Genomic DNA, 26879 nt, shown 5'->3' with positions numbered 1-26879 from the left:
AGTGAAGAGGCAAATGATGACGTTCATTCATTGCTCAGTTAGTGTATCTCTTCAAGAACACACACACACACACACACACACACACACACACACACACACACACACACACACACACACACACACACCTGACCTTGACAGATGAGCCTTTGGTGCAAACTGTTTCCACAACAAGTCTGCAGTCAGTCTGTCCATCTGCACAGAGCCGTTTGCTGCTCATTTCCAACACACGTCTCACTCTGTGGTTATGGTTATGGACAAACTAATACATACTTCAGCTTGATTTTTGGACTGGATGTGCAGCTTTCAGACAAATGTGAACTGTGTTTAAAGGCTGTGCTCACCCGCACATGCAACGGCCATGCATTTGTCTGAGTGGAGGAAGCAGTTTTCATCTTTGTCCTTTGTGCTCTGATGAATCTATGGGGTGGTAGAAATTAAATCTTAATCATTCCAGATTTCCTGCAGAGCCTAAAAAAGTCTTAAATATGTTTTAGTTTTTAGTCAAGGTCGTCGCAGGTCGTAAGTCTTATTTTTACTTGTGACAAGTCTTACATTATAGATGACACTTTGACTGAGACACTGACAATTTAAAGCTTTTAATGCAAATGTATGACAGCTTTTTTTGGATGCATTTCTGAACCATACTGAAGTTAGACAAAGAGTCTGAGGGGACTGACACTACTAATGGGCAGAGACACAAAGAGAGCAGAAAAGGGTGATCTTTATTCATGTATTAATTAAACTATTCCAAATAAACTGTAACATTTACCTTCTTTTATGTCATCTTGAACAAATATAGCTGAAACACACGTTTGAAGAAACTGCACTCTAACGACGACCTTCTTGGACAAACCCTCGAGCTTGTCAGATAAATGTTCAGCTGTCGGCTCTGCGTGTGTTTAATCTGATCGTGGTTTAATGTATGTAAGTATCTTCAAATGAGTTCTATAAATAAGATCCATACAACATACATTCTACGTAAGCTTTGTAAATGATGCTTGGGCGTATGTTTTAACATAAATTAACCGGGATTACACAAACAACAGTCTACTGAAGCCAGAAGCCTGCTGCATGTGCAACCACACATAGAAACTGGTACCAATTAAGAAAGTGTTGACACTTGATTATGTATCACTCGACTGCAAAAGGAATCATTTTAATTACTGTTCATATGTATATATAACATTATAGAGCCATATCTACGGAAGCCCTAAGCGGACACATGCATCAATATCTTTTAATTATCTTTCTTTATAACGAGAACATTTCTGTTGTTTTCTCTCGATCTCAACTCTGTCTTTCCCGTGCTGACGATGATTTCAGCCATTTTCTCGAGATCTGGAGAAATGAACTAGTTATTACGTAAACACCAGCGTTAGTTAACCCCGAGATGAGTATGTGGAGATGTCAGAATTGTACTCATTATCAAGAGGAAACTGAGTGTAATAATATGCACTGAAATATGTCCACTAAGGGCTTCAGTACAAACTCTGTGATAACACTAAAGAACGATATTCTATAAATAACCCATCGTTTGTTTGATGAGAAAAAAATCAATCATGAGGAAGAAAAGAGGAGAGGAAGATTGTCTTAAATAGTCTCTCTCTCTTTCCTGGATTTCCGACTCTCTCCACTGTCCTGTCTCTAAAATAAAGGCCTAAAATAAGACCACCCAGAAAATGGATCATACCATTGTGATGCATCTTTTCGAAATAAATCTGTGTTTCATAAGGCTGCTCAGTAAAAGGCCTTGTGCAGGTTTCTCATCACACCTGCAGGGGGATAAAAAAGAGTCATTAACATGTATATGCATGCATACACTTCCTGCCACAGATCCCATGTAGATGCATAAACACGGACACGTATACGAGCGGTATGAGGAAGCTACAGCAGCAGCAGCAGCAGCAGATAAACGAGACTCATCCAGTGTTTAAGATTCCTGGTGTATAGAAGCTGTTCCCACGGGGAGCTGACTAGCAAAGGCTGGGCGAACGACAGAAAGTGAGTGAGAGAGAGAGAGAGAGAGAGGGAACATTATTGAGAGAATATGAGAGACAGTGGAGGAAAGTCGGGGTAGAAAGGGACCTAAAAGAGGCTATAAATTATTTATCAGTCCACAGCCCCCCCTTCTCCTCCTCCTCTTCTTCATCCTTTACTCCTCCTCCTCTTTCTCTGCTCTCTCCTCCTCATGCTCCCCTGTTCCCTCTTCCTCTTCATCCTCTCCTCCTACTTGTCTTGTACTCTCTCCACCTCCCCAATCCTATGCTCCCTCTTGCTCAGCATCCTCCAGTCCTTTCCTTTCATCTTCTACTCCCTCCTTCTCCTCCTCTTCATCCTCTACTCCCTCTTGGTCATCTTCCGCTTCCTCCTCTTCATCCCCCCCCCACCCTCATCCTTCAGTCCTCCATTCTGTCTTTGTTTTCATCTCCTCAGTGTCCCCCCCCCCCCCTCATGGTTGACCCTTAAAATGTTTCCCAAAGTTTCCAAATGGTTCTTTTGACGCTGCATGGTGCAGTCAGCCTTACTCTACTGTAACTGTGATTTCAGTTTGACACTGAACTGCCAAAGGTTGACATGATGGATCAGATTAAATGAAAATTCATTTTGTAGAATTTTGTAGAGAGGAGTCATCCATACTGATAATGTGTGGAGGTGGGGGGGGGGGGGGGGGGGGGGGTTCAGTATATTTCAGATCTCTGCCTCAATACGCAATGAAGGTCAGCTGAATATGAAAGATTATTTTTTACACTTTAGATGAACCAGCCTTCTAACAGAGAAGTTGAATCTTCGGGGGGGGAATGTATTTCTTCCAGTCGAGTAGAGAGGTTATCAGTGTGTGCAGCGCTGAGCTGCAGTCTCAGACTTGTTAGCATGAAGACTATCAGCAGGGGGAACAGCTAGCCTGGTTCTGTCAAATGTGGAAAGACACCGATCAAGTAATAGAACTGTAACACAAAACGCTGTGTAGTCCAAGAGGCAACGTATTTCTAATAGTATTCTATCCTCATGTGAAGTTCATGACGTGGCATACGGCAGGCCGGATGAAGCCCTTGTTCATTTGTCTGTGGCCTGCCAGAGGCTGCATATATCAGGGTGGTGCACTGGTTATATGATAAATATTATTATGCTTATGTATATCTATTTCACACACATACACTTGAACTGATAAAAAAAAAAACTTAGACGCTTCAATGATTTGATTTCTCTAGTTTTTTTTTATTAAAAACTACAAGTCCCACATTTGCATCCAACAAAGTGGTCTGTGGATGGATAAGAAGAACATCAAATCGACTGAAGAGACAGCACACAATGTGTACCAGTCTGTAAAGCAGTCTGAGTTTCTGCTGGTCCTGGGTCAGAAAACAGTCGTAAAGCGAAACATTTTTTAAACAGACAAAGCATGTCTAAATGAAGAGGTACTCAACATAAGCACATTTATATATCTTGACTTTGAATACTTGTAATCCAGTTTTTACCGTCAATGTAAAGCCCATTGAACTTCCATGTAAAGAAATATGCTCTATAAATAACATTGATATTCCTCTATATGCTGTCAGCTGCAGTCTGAAGTAGCAGGTTGAATAGAAAAAGAAATCTACACTTTTTAATGAGCCAGAACTTACTTTTCCTTGTAACATCTCAAGAATTTTCATCCACCTTAACCTATAACAAAAGATTAGCTTGTTTCATGTCTTTAATCACCCTGTAGAAGCAGAGTTGCATTTGCACAACTACACCAACTACCAAGGTGCATGAAGAGTGAAAGACTAGAGGGTGAAAAAGCTCCAGCAACTCTAGTAGTATGAAGGTCAACTTCATTAACAAATTAGACCAAAATCTAATTTGTTAATGAAGTTGATCTTCATTCAGTAGTCAGAAGACTAGAAAGGCTAGACAAGCTCCAGCCCATTTACCATTTAGTTCCACTTTGGTCAATACTATAAGTGTTATGGGTGTAAGATGTGATGTGAAATCTCATGTCTGTTTCCATTGTGTGGGAGTAGAGGCATTATGGGAATAATGTGCTGGTGGGTCGGTATATAAGAGCCTTTCTATGTGTTGAAAGTGTCACTTGTGTTGTATGTTTTGTGTTGGACCCCCTCGAAAACGAGATGATTCATCTCAAGTGGCTATCCGTCAACACATTTCAAATGTACCTTGCAAAATGAACGCACTCAACATATTGATCCAAACTATTCCTGAGTGCACAAACATGAACAAAATATATGAAACATTTCAACAAGCTACTAGATTTTTTTTTTCAGATATTCTCATTCTTTTGAGAGTGTACATTGTTTTTTTTTTTCCTTATAATTGAATAACTGTTGTATCACACAGTGTTGACTTCTGGACAGTCATAACTGAAGGTGTGTTCTGTCTCTTTCTCTGTCTTTCAGGTGGCTGTTGTTAAAAACAAAAAAAATGAAGACAAAGACGCTGAGACGGAGGATCCATGTGAATGAAAGAGCCCCAGTTCTCTTAATTTATTACCTTCACGATAGGCGTGAGTGTGGATACGTGCGCGAGTGTGTGCCGTGTGCATGAGGACGAGTGCGAGCATTGAACATAGTCATGAATGCATGTGTGCATTATGAACGGTACCTAAGATTTCAGGCTATCATTTGCGGAGTTTGTTTACTTTTTATAAGGTTCCAATAACTCATATATCATTGTCACAGTGTAGGCAAAAGGACTTTACTATTGGTACATATTGTGTTTTGTGTTTGTAACTAGCCTCCTATTTAAGAATGTATATTTGTATGTATGATATACTCATCTAGAAACTATATAATGGACACTTTTAATATCGCTTCATCTTCTAACCACTATACTGCTCTCGCCAAGACACATAACTTCATCAAGAGGTTACCACTGCTACGTCATAATAATCCTTTCTTTGCCGCCTGTGTGGGTTAAGGTTGCACATTCAGATATTATCAAAGGAAAATCTGTTTTCCAAGGCTTTGTTTTTGTAGTTTTGACCATCATTCCCATCAGTTATCAGACTATTGAAAACGACCCAGGCTGGTAAAGTAGAGCCAGTGAATATCTTACTGTGGACTGTTCGGTCAACTGATTGACATATCAGCCTCAAAAGTTAAAACATACTATCCTGAGCTGCAACAGTTCAGTCAAACAGTTGCAAAGCCCAACTTTTTGAAATGGGCTGGCCAAATTTAGGAACTAACTTAGGCCTAGGGGGGGCTGAAGTATTTGTGTGCACACATACACACAAAAAACAAATGTACAGCATTTGTATTTCTTCCTTTTGCACTAATCATATCTACTCTAATAACATTATTGTAAATATCTTAGTTAAAAGTTAAACTCTAAAAAAGTAACACAACAAATTGGCAACAATTCAATCTTCTTAGCTTAGTTTTCGAAGCTAAAAAAAATGTCCACAGTCTCAGTTTAAAGTCCTAACAAAAAGAAATGTGTTACAGTAAAACACAAAACTACTAATTGACTTTTGCAACACAGCTCAAATGTTTGATTTCAAAACAAGTCTCGCCTCTTAAGAAGCTACAAAGCCAATCCCAAGTTAAGAAATGGGAGATGGCAAATGAGATTTCAGGGCCTCTGCACCCCCTGAATCTGCCCCTGGGGGTTAAGATTCTGCAACCTACAGTTACATAGCAATGTCTTTAAGGAAGTTGTTGTCACAGGCGGCATATAAAAATGGACTAAACCAACAAATGTCACCAATCACTTTATGTGTTGCCTGAAAGGTGTGTTCAAACCAAACGTTTTCAGAGAATAAACAAATAAGAATGATGGCCAAACTGCACAAATGAAGACTGCGGTTGAAGAAAAGTACTCGTTATAAGGATTCTACTTTAATTTTTCCAACCGACCAATCCTGCTTGATATGAGATTTCTGTTGCAGCTGTCACAAATCCTCTCCAACACGTAGACGATCTCAGCTGAAGATGTTGACCGTGCACACATAAGACAACTTGTAAACCATCAAGCAGTGTCAGGAAACACTTCAGACGCAATACGAAAAACAACAGATGTAAATGAAGTGTGCGCGCGTGTGTGTGTGTGTGTATGAGTGATAGTGTGTGAGTGTAAATATTGGCAATAGCTAAGCATTGGTGCTTCCATCCATGCAAACGAGCTAATGTATAAAAAGTCAAACAGATAGGCAATAGGCTGTGGGGCCTATTGTTGGATCCGGCCCACGACAATCCTCCCTTTCAGTTCATCTTGATCAAAACAATTGCAATATTCTTTCAGAAAGAGATGATCTGTGTCAATAATCTTAGTTTTCAAAGTGATTCAGAGCGTTGTCTTGCCTGACGAATAAAGTTTTGGGGTGAGTGCATTGCAGTGTGTGTAGTGTGCATGCAGTATGTGTACTGTCGGTGGTAATTAACTGCGCTCAGTCCCATCACCACCAACACGTGTGCCCCTCAACGTCCCACAAGTTCAGAAATATTTCAGAACTTTTTTATAACACAACGATCAAAATCAGCTGTAAAACGTGTCATCTGCAAAGATGTTTATACAGATTTTTTGGGGTCTTTCTTTTGGTGTTTTGTGTGGAAATCTTTGAATATTACAGCTTAGAAGTATGGTGATAATTGTGAAGTACTATCAAATTTTACTCCTTTTTTTCGATCTCGGTTTGAAATCGACAAAACAAAAAAAAAGAAAAGTTATTGGCCCTGTATGGTTGATTTAGCTGAAGAAATAACGCCATGGGGTTATTGAGTGGATACTGAAACATACTCACTCATACACACACTCACATATAGGATATAGATGTCTCGCCTGCAAGGATAAACTTGCACGTATCAAATCCTGTCAGCCAGAGTGCAGTATAAACCTGCAGCCCCTCCATGCTCCCCTTCAGCTGCTATATTCCTTGTAGTCTGTCACATTCAAGGATAGATTTTTTTTTTTTTTTCATGACTCAACTTAATACAACCCTCACAAAATGAAAAAAAAAATTCTTCTTCTCAATTCTGGAAATGAAGGGATGCATAAAGTGACTGCACTGTAAGAAATGTCTCTGAGCCACAACGCTTCTGAAGGTCAACATGGGATAGTATGAAGGTTCATACACTGATTGTCTTTATCTGGGCGTTGATAAGCGATATGCTGACAAATATTTCATCAAGAGCCACATGACCAGAACTTAAATCATCTTGTTTTCTACCCCTTCTGACTCCCAACTCGTCCAATGAGGAGCTAGGTACGAGTTGACGTAGTAGGAAAGTGGAGAGATGATTTATGTGATGGTCATGGAGGGATCATTAAAACACGGGAGATTTCTGAAAGATTCTGGTTTTGATTCCTCTGTGAGGCCAATTGTAACATTGGAAGACATTGACAATTTAAGAATGGACGCCATACAAGTTTGCTGAATGCAAAGTCCACTCCCTGAAGAACAACCCTTTAAATCTCTGTTTCCTCTGGGAGACAAAAATAGACTTTGTCTAATCTACTGGGGTGACCTGTATTACAGATTTTACGGTAATTCTTATGAATAACTTGACCTGTATTTGCAGATCTGACTCTACAGGGGCAGATGCATATTTCTGAGTGTAGGACCACTGGTAAAAAAAAAAAGGAGGGAGAGATAAAAAAAAAAAAGGACTTGCATTTCTAAGGCAGCTTGAATGGGATGTCCATGTTGATTTCATTTAGCCGTTGTTTGACATGTTGTTGATTTCAACCTAAAAACGAGTCTATCAAGGCTCATCTTATAAGACTGTAAAAACACTTGTTACTGATTAGTGAAAACTCAAAAAGCAGTTAATGGAGGCTTAGTTCATTTTGAAGTTCAATAAGTGACCTGAGTATTCCTCAAACTCAGCTCAGAAAAAGTAAGTTCCTTGAGGAAGCGGTGGCATCATTTCTAATAAAACAACTCTGAAGTGAATAACCAAAAGGTTCTAGGTAGCACACAGTCAATACTTCAGAGAAAGTTGACTTCTTTGTTTCATCTCTTTCCATTTCAAACAAACATGTTGGCTGCATGGCGCTCATGGCCGAGCATTTAGCAGCTCACCAGGTCATGGTGACCAGGTGTTAGCATGTTGGCTTGACAAGGCTAAATGAACTGATAAACAGAGATTAGTCTTCTAACTCTCTGGTTGTGTGTGACCTTTAACCTCCCAGGACTCATCTTTACTGTGTAGTCACTTCATGTACAGAGAGATGATTGTTGCACCCGTTAACTCTTACAGACAAATGTGAAAAACAAACACATCTAAACCTATCCTTCAAAGAGGGAAAGTGATAAATAGAAGGCTTTGACGTTTCACCATGACTGTGTACCGCTCCAGCTTCTTTAACTAAGGACAGCCGTGGCTCTGAGCCAAAATAAATAATGACGGGCTCGACTCTCCCCGATAGCGTTTTTTTTTTTAAAACTGCACTTTAAAGAGAAAATCAGTTTGCCCTACATTCCAGTCTGTGTGGCCACTTTTATGCACTTGCTTTCCCCCTTAATGACAAATAAATAAATATTTATACGTAACCTTGCTTTGCCCAACAAACCAAAAAAGCAAACTGGCCCTCCTGACAAATGTAAATATGGTCCCTTATTTTCAATCGTTACCGCAGATTGAGGAGTGCTTTCAAAAAAAAAGAAGCTGTACTTGAAGTTATCTCGCAGCTTTTCAGTGTCATCCCCAGGCTGTGATTGTGCGACGGAGAAAAGGGGAGGAGAGGGGGTGGGTAATGCCAGTAAAGCGGCGTGACAGAAGAGGGTTAATACCATGGAGCTGTGCTAAGATTGCCCAGCCTCGTGTGGCTTTAAGGGATTGCAGGCAGTATTAGCAGCTGAATAATTATTTTTGGGATGTTTCTTCTTTTGCACACTTTTTGTGGTGTGGCACACATCGCTCCGTCCCCCCCCCCTCAACACTTGTGACTTTTTTTGGAGCTTTGGCAGCCTGCAGTCTTGTAAACAAAAAAAACAAAAAAAAAAAGAAAACATATATTTTTTTGAGTTCTGTGTGGGCAGAGCTCCTGAAGGCACTCTGTTCAAACTTGAATGTTCTTCATATCTTTCGGATAGAGTCCAGAGATGGAAAACTACCGTAAAACTTTAAGTCACAGCCCAGGCTTTAATTCACTTCAGTCTATAAAATGACCTTGTAGTTGGGATGGGCGTCACTACGAGCCGGACCTCTAGTCATCTTCAAACAAAAATAGGAAAGACTTGTAAATTAACTTCAAAATAAGATTTGACTGTGCAAAGAATTAGGATTTCTTGCTTTGTAAAGGCCCTGACACACTAAGGAAATCATCGGCTGTCAGTCCGAGTTGGACCGACAGTGAGCAATCGTCACCTTAGTTTTTGCGGTGTGTCCAGCTCCAGTTGGCCTGGATTCGACATAATGAATCGGCGTCAGTCGGCATTGGCATGGTTGGTGAGAGGAATCACTCTGATTGGCTGTTCGGAGGGTTCATTTAACCCCTACAGCATGCCGCTGTAGTATCCATGCTTTCACCCATTAGTGCGGTTTCTCCTTATTTGTCGCCTCCGCCTCTTCTTTTCTTTTTCCACTAAAAGACCAAGAGCTGACAACGCCAGCGCCATTTTCAACTTTTTATCAGACATTATTCTCCATTAGTAGACTATTTATGATACAAAGTGGTGCGCGACAGCAGTGTGAAAATGGTCTTCTCGTATCACAACAACGGACTACCGCATTTGCATAACGTACATGATGGTTTTTCCGTCGGCTCTAGTCTTTGCGGTGTGTTCAAGTGCAACTCTTTGGCCAAGATGAACGCCACAGTCGGCCTTCATTGTCACTAGTTCTTTGCCGTCTGCTTGGTGTCTCAGGGCCTTAAGACAGCCCACCCAACCCAACCTGCATGTTATATAAAGACTAAATGCACAGGAGCCCTCTTACTGAGAGCGGCCTTTATTTGTGTGGCAACACCAGGCTAGTAAAAGGGACTGGACCTCAAATTGGGATGGGCTTGTATTTGAAGTTTTACGGTATGTGGAGTTGCTCACGTAGCACTGTGACAGTAAAGAAAAGAAGAATATCAAAAGAGGAGAAGGTGGTGAGGCGGAGACACGCCTCCAATGAAGTGAAATAGTGATGCTTCCACTATGTGTGTATACAGGGTTGCAGATGTCCCCTTAATGCTACAAAGAGAAATCATATATGAATATACATATGTGATGATATTAAATATAAGGCATCTATTTTTGTCATTCTGTATGATGTGGTATCAGTAGAAGGACGTATAGGTTGGATCCGAGGTGCATCCTCTCTGTACTGAATAACAAATCTGTGTTGTTGTTTTTTTTCCAACAAAGCTTCTCTTACGTTTTTATTTTTCGTTTTTTGTATGCTGCACTGAAAATATATCATTCTCACAAGTAGTTTGGAAAACAGAAGTGTCATCAGCCACTTCATTAAGTGAAACAATATATTATACAGTAGAATAGCTGTTGCATTATTTGTTACAACCTGTATGTAATGTTATTATGGAAGATGTAATGTCCTTCTGTAAATGTTGTTTAATGTTGTTTTACCTGAAATAAAATTTATTAATGCTTCAGACTGCTCTGTGACTGAATGTGTATCATCTTACGCTGTCCTTTTATCCACCTGTTCCTGCTCTTATTTGGGATGTCATGGAGGCAAGGGGAGGGGAGGGGAGGGCTGACTTCCTGGATCACCAGCTGCCTAAAACGCAGGCTGTGCTGTAAAACTTTAAAGGAAGAATATCCAACTTTTTGATCCAGTAGATGTCGCACTTGAGCATCAGCACTAAACCAAAACAAACTGCTGTTAGGTGACACCTCCGCTATTCTGAAGCCTCCTCTCTCCTCCAGCGGCACACCTCCAACCCCTCTCCCCTCGCCTTTGCACAAAGGAGTTATGAATAAGAACGCACAATTAAGCGCAAAGTGGACAAAATTGTCCGCTGCTCGAGCTGCAGTTGCCTGTGTTCTGCATTGTTGTGTTAGCATGCTAATGTTAGCACACTTTAGTTAACTCTTACCTTCATATTGAACATGAATTTACACAGAATGATCCTTAATCTAAAAAGACTTATGAGACATCCAAATAATCAGTGAGTATGTTATTCTTCTTTTCTCTAGTCTTTGACTGAAACAGCTTCATACACAAGGCCGTCCCTCCATGTAAACATGATGTAAACATGATGTAAACATGATGTAAACACAGCACTGACAACAATACAGCTGGCAGGACTCACACTTCTCACTCATTGTAGACAGTCATGACTCAGGATATACTTGATTTCTGATTTATTTATGTGTGAAATATTGCACATTCTTCCTTTAAGAACATAGTTTGTACCTACAGCCTTACACACTATTATATATTGTTATTTTTTTTAGGAGTGATTTTCAAATTCCTGCCCTTTATGAAACATTTTTTTTTACTGTTGTGTTTTAAATCAGTGGTTCTCAGCTGTTCTAGCCTCAGGACCTTCCAACACCTGCTAAATGACAAATGGCAACCAACATTTCTGAACATTTGCAACCATTAAAATGTATTTAATGAAACATTTCATCAGTTTGGAGAGCTGTAACAAAACATCAGAGATTACCGACATCAGAAAACACCTACATTGAAAAGAGCCAACAGGTTTGTCTTTATGAGCAGAGAGTTTCATTTATAGTGCTGATTCAGTTTGATGGCACCATGCTTTAATGTGGCAGCATTTCACTGCACACCACACATTCAGGTTTTTGTTGTTCCTTTTTGTCCTCAATGTAAGACCACCTGAGCAAACTTTATACCTGGTCTTCTTCTCTTGTCGTTTAATGGCAGATGACCTGTGTTCAAGTGCCTCCCCACCACCTACCATCACCCACTGAGTGTGAATAAACCCTGTTACATATGTTCTTTAAAATAAAAGTGCGGAATACACTTCCCCCCCCCCTCAGCATACAAGAAAACCACGTCCCGATCCACTTTTGAGTCCTGACCCACCAGTTGAGAACCATGGATTTAGATCATTTTTTGGGACTGTCAGCATAAACGTGTGTGTGGCAACACCGGGCTAGTAAAAGGGACTGGGACTTAAAATGGGATGGGCTTTTATTTGAAGTTTTACGGTATACCTATAAATCAATGAAACGCCTTCTGTCCTTTCTTAAATATAATTAAGAAATGTAGAATCACTCTATGATTCACCTCCATAATCACAGACCCTTTAGATCTCAGCCAGACATTCACCCACTTTCTAAAATTAGTGGACACCAATAACACAGAGAACTGCAGAAGAAGAATGTGAGCAAAAGTCTCTTACATTCAGAACACTATCAGTGCTGATGTGAACTGAAATGAACCGCTGCAATACAGGCAAACATTAGGGAGAACCCAGGTCCTCCATACCCCCAAACTACATCTGAGACACAGAGAGAGAGAGAGAGAGAGAGGGAGAGAGAGAGAGGGAGAGGGAGGGAGAGGGAGGGGAAAGAGATGTAAAGCTAGTCACAGTGAGGCATATGAAACAGGAAGTAGGTCCGTGCAGCTGCATTTTAGCTTTTCTCAACATGTCAAGTTAGCACTATTTGAAACAAAGCTGGAGTAGTTCTATCTCCATGTTTATTGCCACATTAGGGCAGGACTATTATTAACTTATTTAAAAAATAATTTATTCTATATTTTTCTGAATCTATATTTGTTCGTTGTTGGTTCTTTTTATTCATTTAGCTTGAAAACATTTCTATTTTTGGATCATTTTTAGTTTTTGTCAAAGAAATCCCAGTATTTTTCATCGTATTATGCGCCTGAAATACTTTCTTTAATTTGAGTGTGTTTATTTAACTTGTATTAAATATATAAAAATGTGAGTTTAATTGTTGATGTTCATTTTTCACTGAAGGATTGTATGTAGCAAAAATGTTGATCTTTTTCTTCACAGAACTTTTACAAATACAGACAAACTGAACGCACCACAAATAACGTCTTGATAACTTTACACTGTTTTTAATTGCTTTTCACGACTGACAGCAAACTTCTCTTTTCTTACAGGACTCAGTTGTCAAAAGGGCGGCATGGAAACAATAAAATATATTTAAAAATAATGAAAACAAGACAGACAGAGAGAGAGAGAGAGATTGCATAATGTCCCACGTCATGATAAATGACGATTAGCTGATGTCTACACTCATGCACTTTAACTTATAGTTTCACTGATTCCACAGCTCCCTATGTCAATACTGTCCATTTACAACTCTGTTTTTTGAACATTTACATTTAATCTTTTCATATTTAAGACTAGTAATGCTAAGTTAAATCCTGGTTGTATATATTCCCATTCTTAGTTTTGGTATTTTTAGTGCTTATTTACTTTGTATTTAATATTATATTGTGTTTATTTGCTCATATTGTGTGTTTGGATAACCTGCTGCTGTAACGCCACAATTTCCCAGTTTGGGATCAATAAAGTAATTCTATTGTATTCTATTCTATTGTATTCTATAAAGCATTCATTTTGGTGCCCCCTGTGGACAAAGGGTAACTATCTTTGTTAATCTTGTCCTACTCATGTTTGTGGGTTTCAGATGAAGAAGCTCAACCTTTCTCCCTTGTAACTGTCAAACACATAAGTTACTGTTATTTTCCATTAAAATATTAAATAACTAACTATGACACCTTTCAAACATTGAATATAAATGAATGAATAATATGTCAGTGTGTCCACAGATGGTCTTGTTTGCTTTTGATGCTCATAAAGATGAATGAGCATGAATGTATGTGTTTAAAATAACATTCAGTGTGTTCGTGTTACCACCTGTTTTTAAATTGCTGCTTGGAGGACTTTTATTCTGGAAGGTTTGGCCGGAAGCGCTCATGCCTGGTGTTTTACTTGACCTTGTTGTGTGAGCGCGTCAGAGAGAGAGAGAGAGCAGAACAGGTTTGAACGGCAGACTGACGCTGTTACTGGCAGACTGAAGAGACTGGAGCAGCTTCTCCCTGAAGGAGGACGCTGTGTGTTTTTCTGCAACCAAACTGGAGAACGGAGTGGAGTAAATTTAAAAAATAAAAATAAAACATTTTGGGGGTTTTCCCCACATTAGGTGTATCAGCTCGGCACTGTGAGAAAAAAAAAAGAATCGGTGAAATCCCGGTGGAAGAAGCTGCTTTTTTTTCCTCTCAAAGAAACGCCAACAAAGAGCGTTCAAGGAAGTAGGCTGCTTGCCTGGCGAGGAAACGTAAGTTAGTTTAGCAACAAATCCAAAGTAAAGCGGCGGATAGAGACCTCGCCATGGCGCACAACAGACTCTTCCGTGCGCTTTTGTCTTTATTTTTTTGTGTCCTCTTCCTAAACGTGGGGATTTTCCGAGTGAACGGGCAGTACGGCGGCGGCGGTGACCGAGGAATGTCTATACCGGAGCACGGATTCTGCCAGCCCATTTCCATCCCGCTGTGCACGGACATCGCGTACAACGAGACCATCATGCCGAACCTGCTCGGCCACACCAACCAGGAGGACGCCGGGCTGGAGGTGCACCAGTTCTACCCGCTGGTCAAAGTGCAGTGCTCCCCGGATCTAAAGTTCTTCCTGTGCTCCATGTACGCGCCGGTGTGCACGGTGCTGGAGCAGGCGCTGCCGCCGTGCCGCTCTCTGTGCGAGCGGGCGCGGCAGGGGTGCGAGGCGCTCATGAACAAGTTCGGGTTCCAGTGGCCCGACAGCCTCGCCTGCGAGTCCTTCCCGGTGCACGGCGCCGGGGAGCTGTGCGTCGGGCAGAACATGTCGGACCGCGCTGACTCCGACACCCCCAGCGCGTACCCCACCGAGCGCCCACTGCCGGACTTTGCGAGCGGGCAGTTCAGGTGCCCCTCCTCGCTCAGGGTGCCCCCTTACCTGAACTACCGCTTCCTCGGGCAGGAGAACTGCGGAGCCCCCTGCGAGCCGAAGAGATCTCACGGGATGATGTACTTCAGCGAGGAGGAGCTCAAATTCGCCCGGATATGGATTGGGATCTGGTCCGTGCTGTGTTGTGCTTCCACCTTATTCACTGTGCTGACCTACTTGGTGGACATGAAGCGCTTTAGCTACCCGGAGCGGCCCATTGTCTTCCTCTCCGGCTGCTACACCATGGTGTCCATCGCCTACATCGCTGGGTTTCTACTGGAGGACAAGGTGGTCTGCAACGACCGGTTTGACAACGACATCAGGACTGTGGTGCAGGGCACCAAGAAGGAGGGCTGCACCATCCTCTTCATGATGCTCTACTTCTTCAGCATGGCCAGCTCCATCTGGTGGGTCATCCTGGCGCTCACCTGGTTCCTCGCGGCGGGCATGAAATGGGGCCACGAGGCCATCGAGGCGAACTCCCAGTATTTCCACCTGGCGGCATGGGCGGTCCCGGCCATCAAGACCATCACCATCCTGGCCGTGGGGCAGGTGGACGGCGACGTGCTGAGCGGGGTCTGCTTCGTCGGCATCAACAGCGTGGACGCCCTCCGAGGCTTCGTCCTGGCCCCGTTGTTTGTTTACCTCTTCATCGGGACCTCGTTCCTGTTGGCGGGCTTCGTCTCCCTGTTCCGCATCCGCACCATCATGAAGCACGACGGCACCAAGACGGAGAAGCTGGAGAAGCTGATGGTGCGGATAGGGATCTTCAGCGTGCTGTACACGGTGCCGGCGACCATCGTCATCGCCTGCTACTTCTACGAGCAGGCCTTCAGGGAGCAGTGGGAGCGGACGTGGATCAGCCAGACGTGCAAGACGTACGCGGTGCCGTGCCCCGTCCAGAACCACCCCAACATGAGTCCCGACTTCACCGTCTTCATGATCAAGTATCTCATGACGCTCATCGTGGGCATCACCTCCGGCTTCTGGATCTGGTCCGGGAAGACCCTGAACTCCTGGAGGAGGTTTTACACGAGACTGGCCAACAGTAAACAGGGTGAGACCACGGTGTGATGTGGGTTTTTTTTACCCCTCACACAGACTGCTGAGTGACAAACTGAATGATAATCCTCTTTTTATTATTTTTCTTTTTTTTTATCGGACTTCCAGGAGACACTTGGTCTGTTTTTTTTTAATGTACATATACATTTGTGAGATTTTTGTAAGTATATATTTGTATTTAAAGATTTAAAAAAATACTTTTTTTTTTTTTTTTTTTAAACAACACTTTTTCATACTTTTTTTTTTTGGACATAATGGAATTGTACTTAAAATGATCACAAAGAGCCCAGCTGACCGTCGAGGATCCGGAAGGTCTTATGACCTGACTTAACTGTGGACACCACTGGGGAGTATTTCTCATGGAGTGTTGGCGTCTTTGATCAGCGAGCCGCTTGTGAGCGCCGGGGTCTATTCTAAGCAGAGTCCCGTGAAATCCAAGTGCTTCCTCGTGGCTCCCCCCCCCCACCCCCCCATCCTTGATTAACCAGCTGTAGTTTGTGTCTGTTATACAGTCGAGCAGCAGTTGTCTGAAGGGGAAATGTCAGCAGTGTTGGACAAGAAGCGCTGCACAGGTTGTGAATGTGAGTCATTGTGACAGATGGTTGCGGCCTGTAGCTCGGGCCCGACACTTTAAACATTCCTCTCCAAATAAAGCACACAGAATGATATCAGGACAAAAGGAGCACCCCAGGGTTTTTGCTTTTTTTTTGTTGTTCTGAAATGATCTTTACACATGAAATCTGTTGATAGCTAACAACAGTTTCCCTTTTTTCAATTTACGAGTAAAAAATCAGCAGACTCTTAAACTCTCACCATCATGACTTTGCTGATTTAACTCAAAGATTCAGTATTTAGTGTCTTAAATATCCATCCAAAACGTAAGCTAAGTTTTCATTCCTTTTTTTTATCACAACACCGGGGCTTCAGTTTAACACATGGTTACATTTTGTGATAATGTAATCCAGTCTATGGATTGACATTTTTTCTGTTTATTTTTTTTTTTAAGGGGGGGAAGTAGCATCATCATAGAAAAAAAATCAGCTGCATAAAATCAGAGTTGTTTTTTTTTGTAATCAGAAAAGTGAGATGAGCATCAGTCACAGTCTCTGTTATCATAACTCTCCTTTTATTTCTTTTAATGCAGTCTCAGCAAAAGAAATGAACACACGTCTGTATCAGATGTACGTGTAAATGTTTTATAGGGAAGGGATTTTTCACAATTCTTAATTGTCGTAATATTTCCCTCACACTCCCGAGTCTGCACGTTTTATTTTCATCTCCATTCAGATCAAATGAAGCTGCCTGCTAGAAGAAGGAATACACTAAAAAGAGAAAAGGTCACTCTGTTAAGTAATATGCAACGCAAAGGTCTGAAACATGCAGAAATACTCGTGTGCTCCTTTTCAACTGTCATTTAAAACAGGCTTTTTATTTAATTTTTCTATGTTTTAAGTGAACAGAGGAAATGAATGAAAAAGAAGCCTGAGTGTGTTTCCAGCTTCTTTTTCCTTCTGTGTACAGTGCTGCTGTGTTAAACCATCGGACACCCCTCTGAGCTGTTACAGTTCATTTTGCTCCCCAATAATCTGCCTCCAAAGTCAGAAGAATTTCCTTTTCATGCCTCTATTTCAACTTAAGGACAAAGTGTTTGCACAGATCAGTTCACCAGACGGAGAATTCATTATTTTTTTTAAGATCCAACTACTAAAATAGTCATAATAATAATTATAATAATTGATTTACTATTTCGATTATTTAGAAGCATTAAAAAAGGTCAGACATCTTTATGTGCCAACCTTTTAAATGTAAGGTCATTGATGGATGCAAATCTTTTTTGGGACTTTTTGATTGTTAATCTTATTTTTTTAAAAGTGACCTCAGGCTGTGGACATTTGATTTAATTTTCAAAGTACAATCGATAAACTGACAACTAGTAATAATCTGCTGATGAATTAATAATAAGGACAAGAACGTGTAGATCAGAGGTCGTTTGTGCTGATGAGAAATGATCACTGGGCCCCATCACGTCGTCTTCTTCTTCAGACCCGATGTTGGAGCTGTAAGCGCTGGTTTCAACATGATTCAGTAACTGTAATCATTTTGACTTTTACTGCCGGTAAAAAAAAAAGAATAAGTGGGAGAGCGTTTTAGGGTGTATCATTGATTCAGTTTCGGGAAAAACATGAGCATGTTGTGAAATGGACAGCTGTGGGGTCGAGGTGTAGTCCAGTTTTCTAAAATGAATCATCATAACTCCCTTTACTTTATCTTTGAGAGAAGAAGAAGAGGACGTGGCGTTCTCAGAGAGCATTTTTTTATTCACTCTAAATTCCTACAGGGAGAAAAAAAAAAAAGGTTTTCATGCAAACAAATGGAAAAACTTTAAATCCCTGTCAAGTCATTAAAATACACCGAGTAGAAAGATAAAGTTAAAAAGCGCAAATTTGTCTTTTTATTTTATATTCTATGCTCCTCAATAACCTTTTAAACGTATCGTTATTCAAGCTGTGTGAGAGGAAGCTACACTTCCGCCTCTCCTCCTGCTTCTGTTTCTCAGAGCTTCTGACGTCAGACTTCGGGCCAATCACAGCTCGTCCCAGAGAGCGAGAGAGAGAGCGTACGTTATTGGCTGTTTTTGTCTACTGCGGATGAGCGTGCACGTCCCTTGACAGCTCGATTCTACGGCGGATAAACGCGACAAAACCCATGACAACATCCGCATAGCATTCCCCGAGATGCGGATTCCAAGCGTGCCGCTCCCTCTTTTTTTTTTTCGTTGTTGTCCTGGACAGGTTAGCTCTGAAATGTCACGGATCCTGTGATATCTAAATGTGTTAAATGGTTTGGGTTAGGACCATGAAAGCGGTATATGTAATCATCAGTATGTGCGTTTGAGGCTCTTGCATTATGCCGTGTGCTCGTCTGGTTGGACAGTCTTAAAAAACAGGGGCGGGGGGGGGGGGGGCTGCAGGAAGAGGGATGTATTTAACAATTCCTGGCATATTTTGTTTTCCTTTTCCAGAGAACTGCAGCTTTGAGGGGTGTCCAAACGTCAACGTGGCACTGTCTTTACGGTTATATCTATGGGAGCAGTTTTTCATTTGAATGTGTGTAACAAAACATGTTTTCTGATTCATTTCCCCCACACACACACACACACACACACACACACACACCCAACCCCCCCCCCCCCCCAACAACATACTTTCCTGACGTGGATGTTGAATGTGTGTGTTGAGGTAGGAGAGGAGACTCTGGGCTTGATCTGCGGAGTAATTCGATCCTTGTGAATATAGCTGCGTGTCTGCACTGAGAGACTGAAAACGCAGCCAGCAGCTTGCATGTCTGCAGGAGAAAGGAAGCCTTGTGTTGAAATGCAGAGCGGCTGCTGTCAGTGCAGCGCAGCGTGGCTCACACACACACACACACACACACATTATGACTTGTGTTCTTGTCAAACGCTCCTTCACACGGTGCTTCCGGTTCATAATAATCCTTTTTATTGTGTTGACGGCTCTACAATAGTCACAGCTTTGAAGTAATTTCCTTTTTCTTTTTTTTTGTTGTTGTTGCATTTGCTATGAAGAGAACCTTTATATTTATAGAAAAGAATCTTATATATACACTACATTGATTGCTTTATGAGAATAAAAACAATCTCACCACTGCAACTGTCAGCCCTGTGCACCATGTCTTCTTTTGTCTTTTTAAAATGGGAAGGAAACAGAAAATCCACAGGAGAGTATCAGAAGCAGGCATGTGGATTAAAGGAGGAGGGATTTGTTTTTTTTTAAAATCATTTTGAGGTAAATCTAAAATGTGGGGGAAATAAGTCTAACTTTCGGTGTTGGTGCTGTGCATCATTTTAGAAAAAAGTCAGAGGCAGGTTTAGATTTTTACTCTGAGACAAAAACCAAAATGTACAAAAACCCTGCCTTGAAAGTTTGACTTCATCTGAAGAAGTCAGTTTTTATTCTGTGTGAAAATGCATTGAGTGGAAGGTAACATAAGTCTTCAGCTGTGTGATTAACTCAAATCAAGAAGTTCCTGTCATGAATTGACAACTTTTTCGTGTTTTAAGGAGAGTGTCACTTCAGAAAAAAAAAAGGTAAAAGGCTTTTTTTACTGAATTTTTCTCCGCCTGTGTCGACGTGTCTGTCTTGTGTTAAAAGTCTCGGTTGCAGCTGGGCAAGGCAAGTTTATTTATGAAGCACCTTTCAAGCACCAGGTAGTTCAAAGTGCTTCACGCAGGCACGGAAAGCATTTCAAACATTTCACAAGATAAAAATAAAACAATGAACAAAATCTAAGAAGGAAAAAAAGTTGTAAAAAAATATGATTAAGATAATAGGTAATTGATCCAAAGAAAACAATGAAAACTTCTTGTAAATACACACTTATACATATCTGTGAGTAAAGCAAAGCAAAGCATGTAAATGTCTCTGATAACCGACATGCTGGTTTACTCAAATGCCACATGCAAAACAGAAAGGTTTTGAGTCGGTGTGTATCTGAAGTTGCATCATTGTTTGGTGTCACCATGGAGACGTGAGGTTCATCTTAACGAGCAGAGAGTGACATCCAAACTACCCACAGTATTGTCACTTCATGTGACCAATCAGTGGAAGGCATTCATTCTTCATTCAGCGTTTGATGCAGAGCTGCGTCTCGTTCTCGACTAATTACTCTGAACAGACTGAAAAAGAACTTCTGCTGTGAATCTTCAGAAAGCAGCACAAAGGTATGTAGAATATGACCTTCAGCATTCAGATGAGGTGATGACTGCCAGCCACTTTATTGTACAGTTAGTGGCTGATTTATTTTTGTCTTTTTCTTGTAAAGATGGAACAGTCTATAGAGGGACAGAGAGAGCGGGGGGGGGGACTACATGCCACAGGATGGATTCACAGATATGCTACAGGTGCCTCATCAACAGTTAGTGTTACATAAAAACCACGACAGTGTCTGAATGTGAATGTATTTATTTAATAGAGACAATGCTATTTAACATCGTTTCAATACAGAGCATGAAACTGATGAGCTTCATAAAGAGTATATAGATATACAGACAGGGGGGCGGCTCTCACTGATAGAGATCACTCTAACGTGGTCACAAAACCACAATTATGAACTTTGATACAACGCTAATAAAAAAATAAACAATACAGATAACTGTTTTATTACCAAGGCAACAAAAGTTGAAATCCAGAAAAGAGAAAAAAGGAGCACAAATCAGATTTTTTTCTTAAAGGTGCACATTGTAGATTTGGTAGTGAAATTTGAAAGTTGGAGAAGTGAAACAATGATATGCTATATTATCTGAACTGAATACACAAACTTTACTCGAAGAAAAAGTGGGTTCCTAGATACTGTTTGGAGCTAAAAAAAAGCTACCAGGTTACTATTTCACAGTTGCCGAACCTCCTCCCCCCCCCCACCATACAGTAACTTCTCGTGTATAATTTTATCTTCAAACTGTGTTACAGGGACCAACTTTTCCTCTGAGGACACCTCCGCTATTCTGAAGCCTCCGCTCTCCCCCAGCGGCACACCTCAAACCCCTCGCGTTCACACGAAGGCGTTATCAATTTGAACGCACCATAATTAAGCGCAAGCAGCTGAAAAAAATTGTCCTTTGCTCGAGCTGCAATTGCCTGTGGTCTGCATTGTTTTCTTAGCAGGCTAACGTTAGCACACTTTGGTTAGCTCTTCCTAATAAGCAGCAAGTAGTCTGTTATTCTTCTTTTCTCTAGTCTTTGACTAAAACAGCTTTATGCACAAGGTCGCCCCGTCCATTTGAACATGTTGTAAACACAGCTCTAACAACAATACAGATGGCGGGACTCACACTTCTCACTCATTGTAGACAGTCATGACTCAGAGAGACATTTACAGAGGAGATACTTGACTTCTGCTGTATTTATGTGTTAAAAGTCACACATTCTTCCTTTAAGCAGAGTGCTAAGTCACTTAATAATGATGTCAGTGTCCTCTTCCCCCTTCTGTTTTTGTGCTTAGATCCTCTTTACTCACTACATCCAAGAGATGAAACATCTTTGCGCTGCATATGTGGCAAGATAAATATTTATTTAGCTTCACATCTGACACTGGGATAAACAATAACAAAAGGTTATTTAAAAATTTTTTTTTGATTGAATCAAGAAAAAGGGAAAAGAAATGTGGCAAGAACGAGTGAGTGAGCAGGGTAAGAAGAACCAGTTTCTTTAACCTCATCTCCTGCCTCACAGGAATGCAGACTAATCCCCCAGGAGACCTTGTTGTGCAGCCGCACTAATAACTACAGTTCTTAAAAAAGCTTTTGACCCCGGTGTTGGTAGCAATGTTCACGGGTCAGCTGCCGCAGTCACAGGTCCGGGCTGTTCCTCGCACCACGCTGCTTCCTCCTTTATCAGTTACACAGCTTTATAAATCCCCCTTTTGAGTTCTGACAGGGATTGTCGTATGCTTATGACAACTGTGAAAAGTGCCCGTCTTTGTTGGGGACTGGAACATATTTTTGACACGGTGATAGTGAATAGTCAATGTGTTTCTCATGGTGAGTCAGTCACTGCCTTTGTGTATATTACAGACTTACCAAGAGTCTTATTGTACGGCATCTGCGGAGGCGTATTGTGACTTTCATCTCCCACGTGGACTTAAAAAAAAAACAAAAAAAACAATGCGAGACAGGAGATGGGAGAACACTCAGAGTTGGTCGCTGTGATGCTGATTAACTCTGCAGCCCTGTGTTCATTATAATCATCTAAAACTGAAGCTGTGACAGGGTCAGTCCTGACTGCTCGCTAGATTCAATACTCACATCTGGTTCTGCTGTACGATCTGGATATGAACATAGCGTATATTGTTTTACATATGTCGTGCTTTTTGGGCAGCTGAAGATCAAATCAGATTTGGCAGCAAAGTGCTTTGGCTCCTGTTGCAGAAAGACAAACATTTCTGCAGCAGAAGCTCATACTGTATGCTTAGTTTGTTTTTTTTGGGTGGGGGGGGAGAAAAAGCATCTTTCTTAATGTAAAACCACGTTTCCACCACAGGAACTCGCCCCAGGGACTTAACCTTCGAGGGAACTCGGAGCATTTCCATCAAAGGCACCAGGGTCAACGCTAATATCCGGGGATATTATTTTGTATTGCTCAGGGGTGATGCATTCAAACGTACAGGAATTCTGCGGAGGTTTTAGCTTGCAGAGCTAAACTTTTTTCTGATTGGCCGAGCAGCGTTTTCCGCTCAGCCACCATCTTTAAACGTCTACAGCAGCAAACTGGTACATTTGTTCATCGAGCTCCAACACAGAAATCGAGTTAGAGAGGAAGCCAGAAGACAGATGGATGGAGGGAAGTGATTAAGTCAAGGCTCCAGTGAAAATATACAAGCTTTTTTATTTTCTTCAAATCAAGGCTTGAATCTCCCTCGTCTGAAATGTTCACGCAATGTCCCACCAGTAAAGTTGTTTTGCAAAGTCACGATCAAATCCAAATAAAAACAGGTCTCACTGAAAAGAGGTAAGAACATAACGGGACTTTAAACGTACAATCTGTACAATATGTTAAAACTTAAATTACCTCAAATTTGACAAACAGTTATCAAAGCCATAGAAATCCATGATTTTTAAGTTGTAACGGGTTGTTTCTTGTCGCGGAGGCCGCCATGACAGACACATGTTTATCGTCATGTGAATGATACTTGGATACATCGTCAGTAATCGTATACTCCGATCTGTTTCGCCCGTTCGTCTTCACTACAGTCAACACAGAGTTCGATTTCATTGGCGGGGGGGGGGGGATAGCAGAGAGAACTCGCATTTCCCCACCAGCCTTAACGTCATTTTTTGTTATTGTCTTGATTGAGAGCCCCCTGGTGGCAGAATCTATATACTGTGCCTTTAAGCATTTTCTTCTATCAGCATAACCTAAAAAATAGTTTAACAATAAAATGTTGTATTCATTTTCACAGTGCACATCAACAACAACGAAAAACACAAAAGTAAACAACAACAAGAATCAAGACAAAACAAAACAAGGAAATGAAGACATGCAGGGCAAAACCTAGATCAGGACTCACAGCCATGGGTCTGGGAGGGTTGTTTACAGGGCGAAGGGATACTGGGTTTTTGAATGTTTCTGAGGAAAAAAGAAAAATGTTGACTGCATTCCAATTGCACTATATGTTTTGAACTTGCTTTAATAAAAATATGTTGAAAAAAAAATAAAAATCCCAGGGGACATGACATCAGTGTCATCCCTTTGGTTCTCTTTCCTGTAAATCTATTATTCAAAGATGTAAAGAATTATTCAAGCATCTGCACTTTAAAAAAAAGAAAGAAAATATATGAATTAAGGACTCACAGCCATGGAACATTTCACAATATATGTAACAGACGTAAAAAAAAAGATCAAAAACTTTCTGGTTAATGCTACTAGTCTTTGTGAAAGAGGGGAAACGCAGGGTAGGAAAGGTTTTCATAAAAATAATGTAAAAAGGAAGGGCGTTTTAAGTTCCCACAACTCAGATTAAGCTGCTTCTGCTCAAACAGTTTCTTCAATCTAAATTATCACCATTTTAACACCACAGGATTAAAAATCATTAAACTGCATAATGTTCTTTTTAAAACGAGGTTATGTAGTCACTTTCTATTCAAATGTGTGCGGTGTATGAATGTGTATGAACGGGATACTTCTGATGGACACTTCACACATCAATGTGTGAATGTGTAGGTGTGACCTGCGGTGTAAAAGCGCTTTGAGAGACCAGACTAAAAAAGCGCTATATAAGCTACAAGCTATACAATTTCCCTTACCTTTTAGAGCTACAGCCAGTCTACAGCTACAGCCCCAACTAGTGGCAGGAGGCCGTGTAGCAGTTTCAGCACAAAATTTGATGAGCATATTATGGGTTCATACAAATCCTGTCTAATACCAGGACTTTCGGCTTGCAGATGGTCTAGCGATTATGTCATGTAGTCCTCCAAGCGGGCAGCCCTGGTTCAAGTCCAACCTGTGGCTCCTTCCCCACATGTCATTCCCCACTCTCTCTCTCTCTCTCTCTCCCTGTTTTCCTACTCTATCCACTGTCCTATCCAAATAAATATTACATAAAAAGAATCAGGACTTTCACCTGGTTTATCTTATTTAAATTCTTTAGTAACCAACAATACGACTGCACCAAGTAATACGTGTTTGCCTCGGTGTTTCTGGCTTGTCAGCAGCAGCTGTTATTGTTATTGCCCAGGTCATTTGGAAAACCGCCCGTTGCCATCAGACTGCTGTAATGAGTATGACTTCAGGGTGCACTTCATGAAGAATGTTAAACTAATTGGTGACGTCACCTTACAGCTCAAATAGCCAAATGAGATGCTCCTATACCAGTTTTTCTATTTTTGCCCTCCTAAGGCCAACTTGGAAAGCAAATGCTACTCCCATCTCCATGTGTTTTTATGCACCGACTGTTTCAAACCTGAATTGACCCGCCATTTAACATATGGTGGGGATAAGTGGGAAAAGAAGGCTCTGATTAAGCTGGTTCTGCACTCAGATGGTCAGGGCCTGCTCGAGCTACTTTAGGGCCCGGGGCAAGATTAGGATCTAGAAGCTTTTCTGCTACAGTGTATCATATCTAATCATTTGCTTGCCATAAGTCAAAAAAAAAGAAGCATAACCCAGAACTTCCACCAGATATGTGTGCATTGCATGTCACGTTACAACTCTGTGCACCCCTCGTCTGCCTACACCCACCGGCTGCGTCCTCAGTGCAAAAGAGCAAAGGCATTCCCGTGGTAATTTTACAGATCCACTCACTGTGTCGTTGTTCTGAACCATCAAAACGGAGTGTTTTATTCTGAAAATAAACCGGATGTTGTCATGTATCGGTGTCTGACTTCCCGCCCCGCTCGATCTTTTTCTGTGGCAAACTGATGCACCGTGCTCCGGCAGAAATAGATGCCCTGCGTCTCTGCTGCTGTCGAACTTAGACAGAGCTGAGACGCAGCGGAACCATATCAGCTGCCGTGACTGAGCGGGACCGAACACACGCATCCGGTTGAATTCAGGCTTTATTATGATTTAATAAAGATCTAGATCACGATGTGCTAAGATATGAGGACATCATGGGCTTGTTTTGGCACACATATAGGCACAGCACCAGACATCAGTAGTGTTGAAAAAGTAGATCACAAACAAATGACATCATGTTAACCATCAACTTCTTATATGCAGTCTAAAAGCAGCAACAACAAAGCAGACACATGCTTTTGTGTACTCGTTTCCACAATAGTCATGTAGCCTTTTAAAGTATTTTATAACAAGGTGCACACGACTTATTTGTATATGAAACACACATTCTGCACCGATGGGAACTTGCTATGAAATAGAACGACAGGCCTCAGAAAAAAATGGACCGCCATTGTTCTCTTTTTTTTTTTTTTTCCATAGACTTTCTATTTCACTCCTCATTGTTGAATTTCAAATTGCCTCCAGGTCAGCAGTGTGTATCTGCAGCTCCTCTCGTACAGCAGCAGCGGCATCTCGCCAAATGAGCTGGCACCATGCTGCCTCGCCACTGTGAACCCCACCTGCCTGTCTCCACCTGTGGATGACTGATGTGTTGTTTTATACACTTCTTAGGCTGTCTCTCACTCATACACCCACGGATGTCACTGCCTATGCTGTGCAAGTCAGATCACTGCCTTTCACTCGTTCCCTTTTTATCCCCCCCCCCCCCATCCTTCCTTCAGCTGTTGCTTCCCATGCTCCGATAGACAACGCTTACATACATGTTTTTCCATACGATTAACATTACAATTTAGATAAAGCCTGCTGATTCCTTTGCAACTTACATGTGGCCTTGTTTCTGTGCAAATGCCAGAGTGGAGATTACAACACAGCGGGAGCAGCGAGAGGCCCCTGCATTTCTTCCCTCAGGAGTTCTTGTCAATTCTTTAGCGTAAATCATAATGAAGGTTTGTGATAGTGTGTGAC

The 26879-nt window shown here is 41.4% G+C and overlaps 2 protein-coding genes across 6 annotated transcripts in view; both read left to right on the top strand.

The window, feature by feature from the left end:
• cdk14 (cyclin dependent kinase 14) overlaps positions 1-10542 on the top strand; it is a 197594-nt gene extending 187052 nt beyond the window's left edge. For all 5 annotated transcript variants that reach the window (XM_020637009.3, XM_065958352.1, XM_020637010.3 and 2 more), the window contains one exon: positions 4398-10542. The gene's annotated coding sequence lies outside the window, so the exon portion shown is untranslated. The remainder of the gene's footprint in view (positions 1-4397) is intronic.
• Positions 10543-11230: 688 nt separating this feature from the next.
• On the top strand, positions 11231-19562 carry fzd1 (frizzled class receptor 1). The gene has a single exon (XM_020637008.3). It carries the CDS (start codon positions 14233-14235, stop codon positions 15895-15897), a length of 1665 nt encoding a protein of 554 aa, XP_020492664.1. The 5' UTR covers positions 11231-14232; the 3' UTR covers positions 15898-19562.
• The last annotated feature ends 7317 nt before the right edge of the window (positions 19563-26879 follow it).

Source organism: Labrus bergylta, chromosome 8 (assembly GCF_963930695.1).
Source record: "Labrus bergylta chromosome 8, fLabBer1.1, whole genome shotgun sequence".
NCBI classification, from domain to species: domain Eukaryota; kingdom Metazoa; phylum Chordata; class Actinopteri; order Labriformes; family Labridae; genus Labrus; species Labrus bergylta.
Note: the sequence above shows the minus strand (reverse complement) of the source record. Positions and strands in the feature narration are given on the sequence as shown.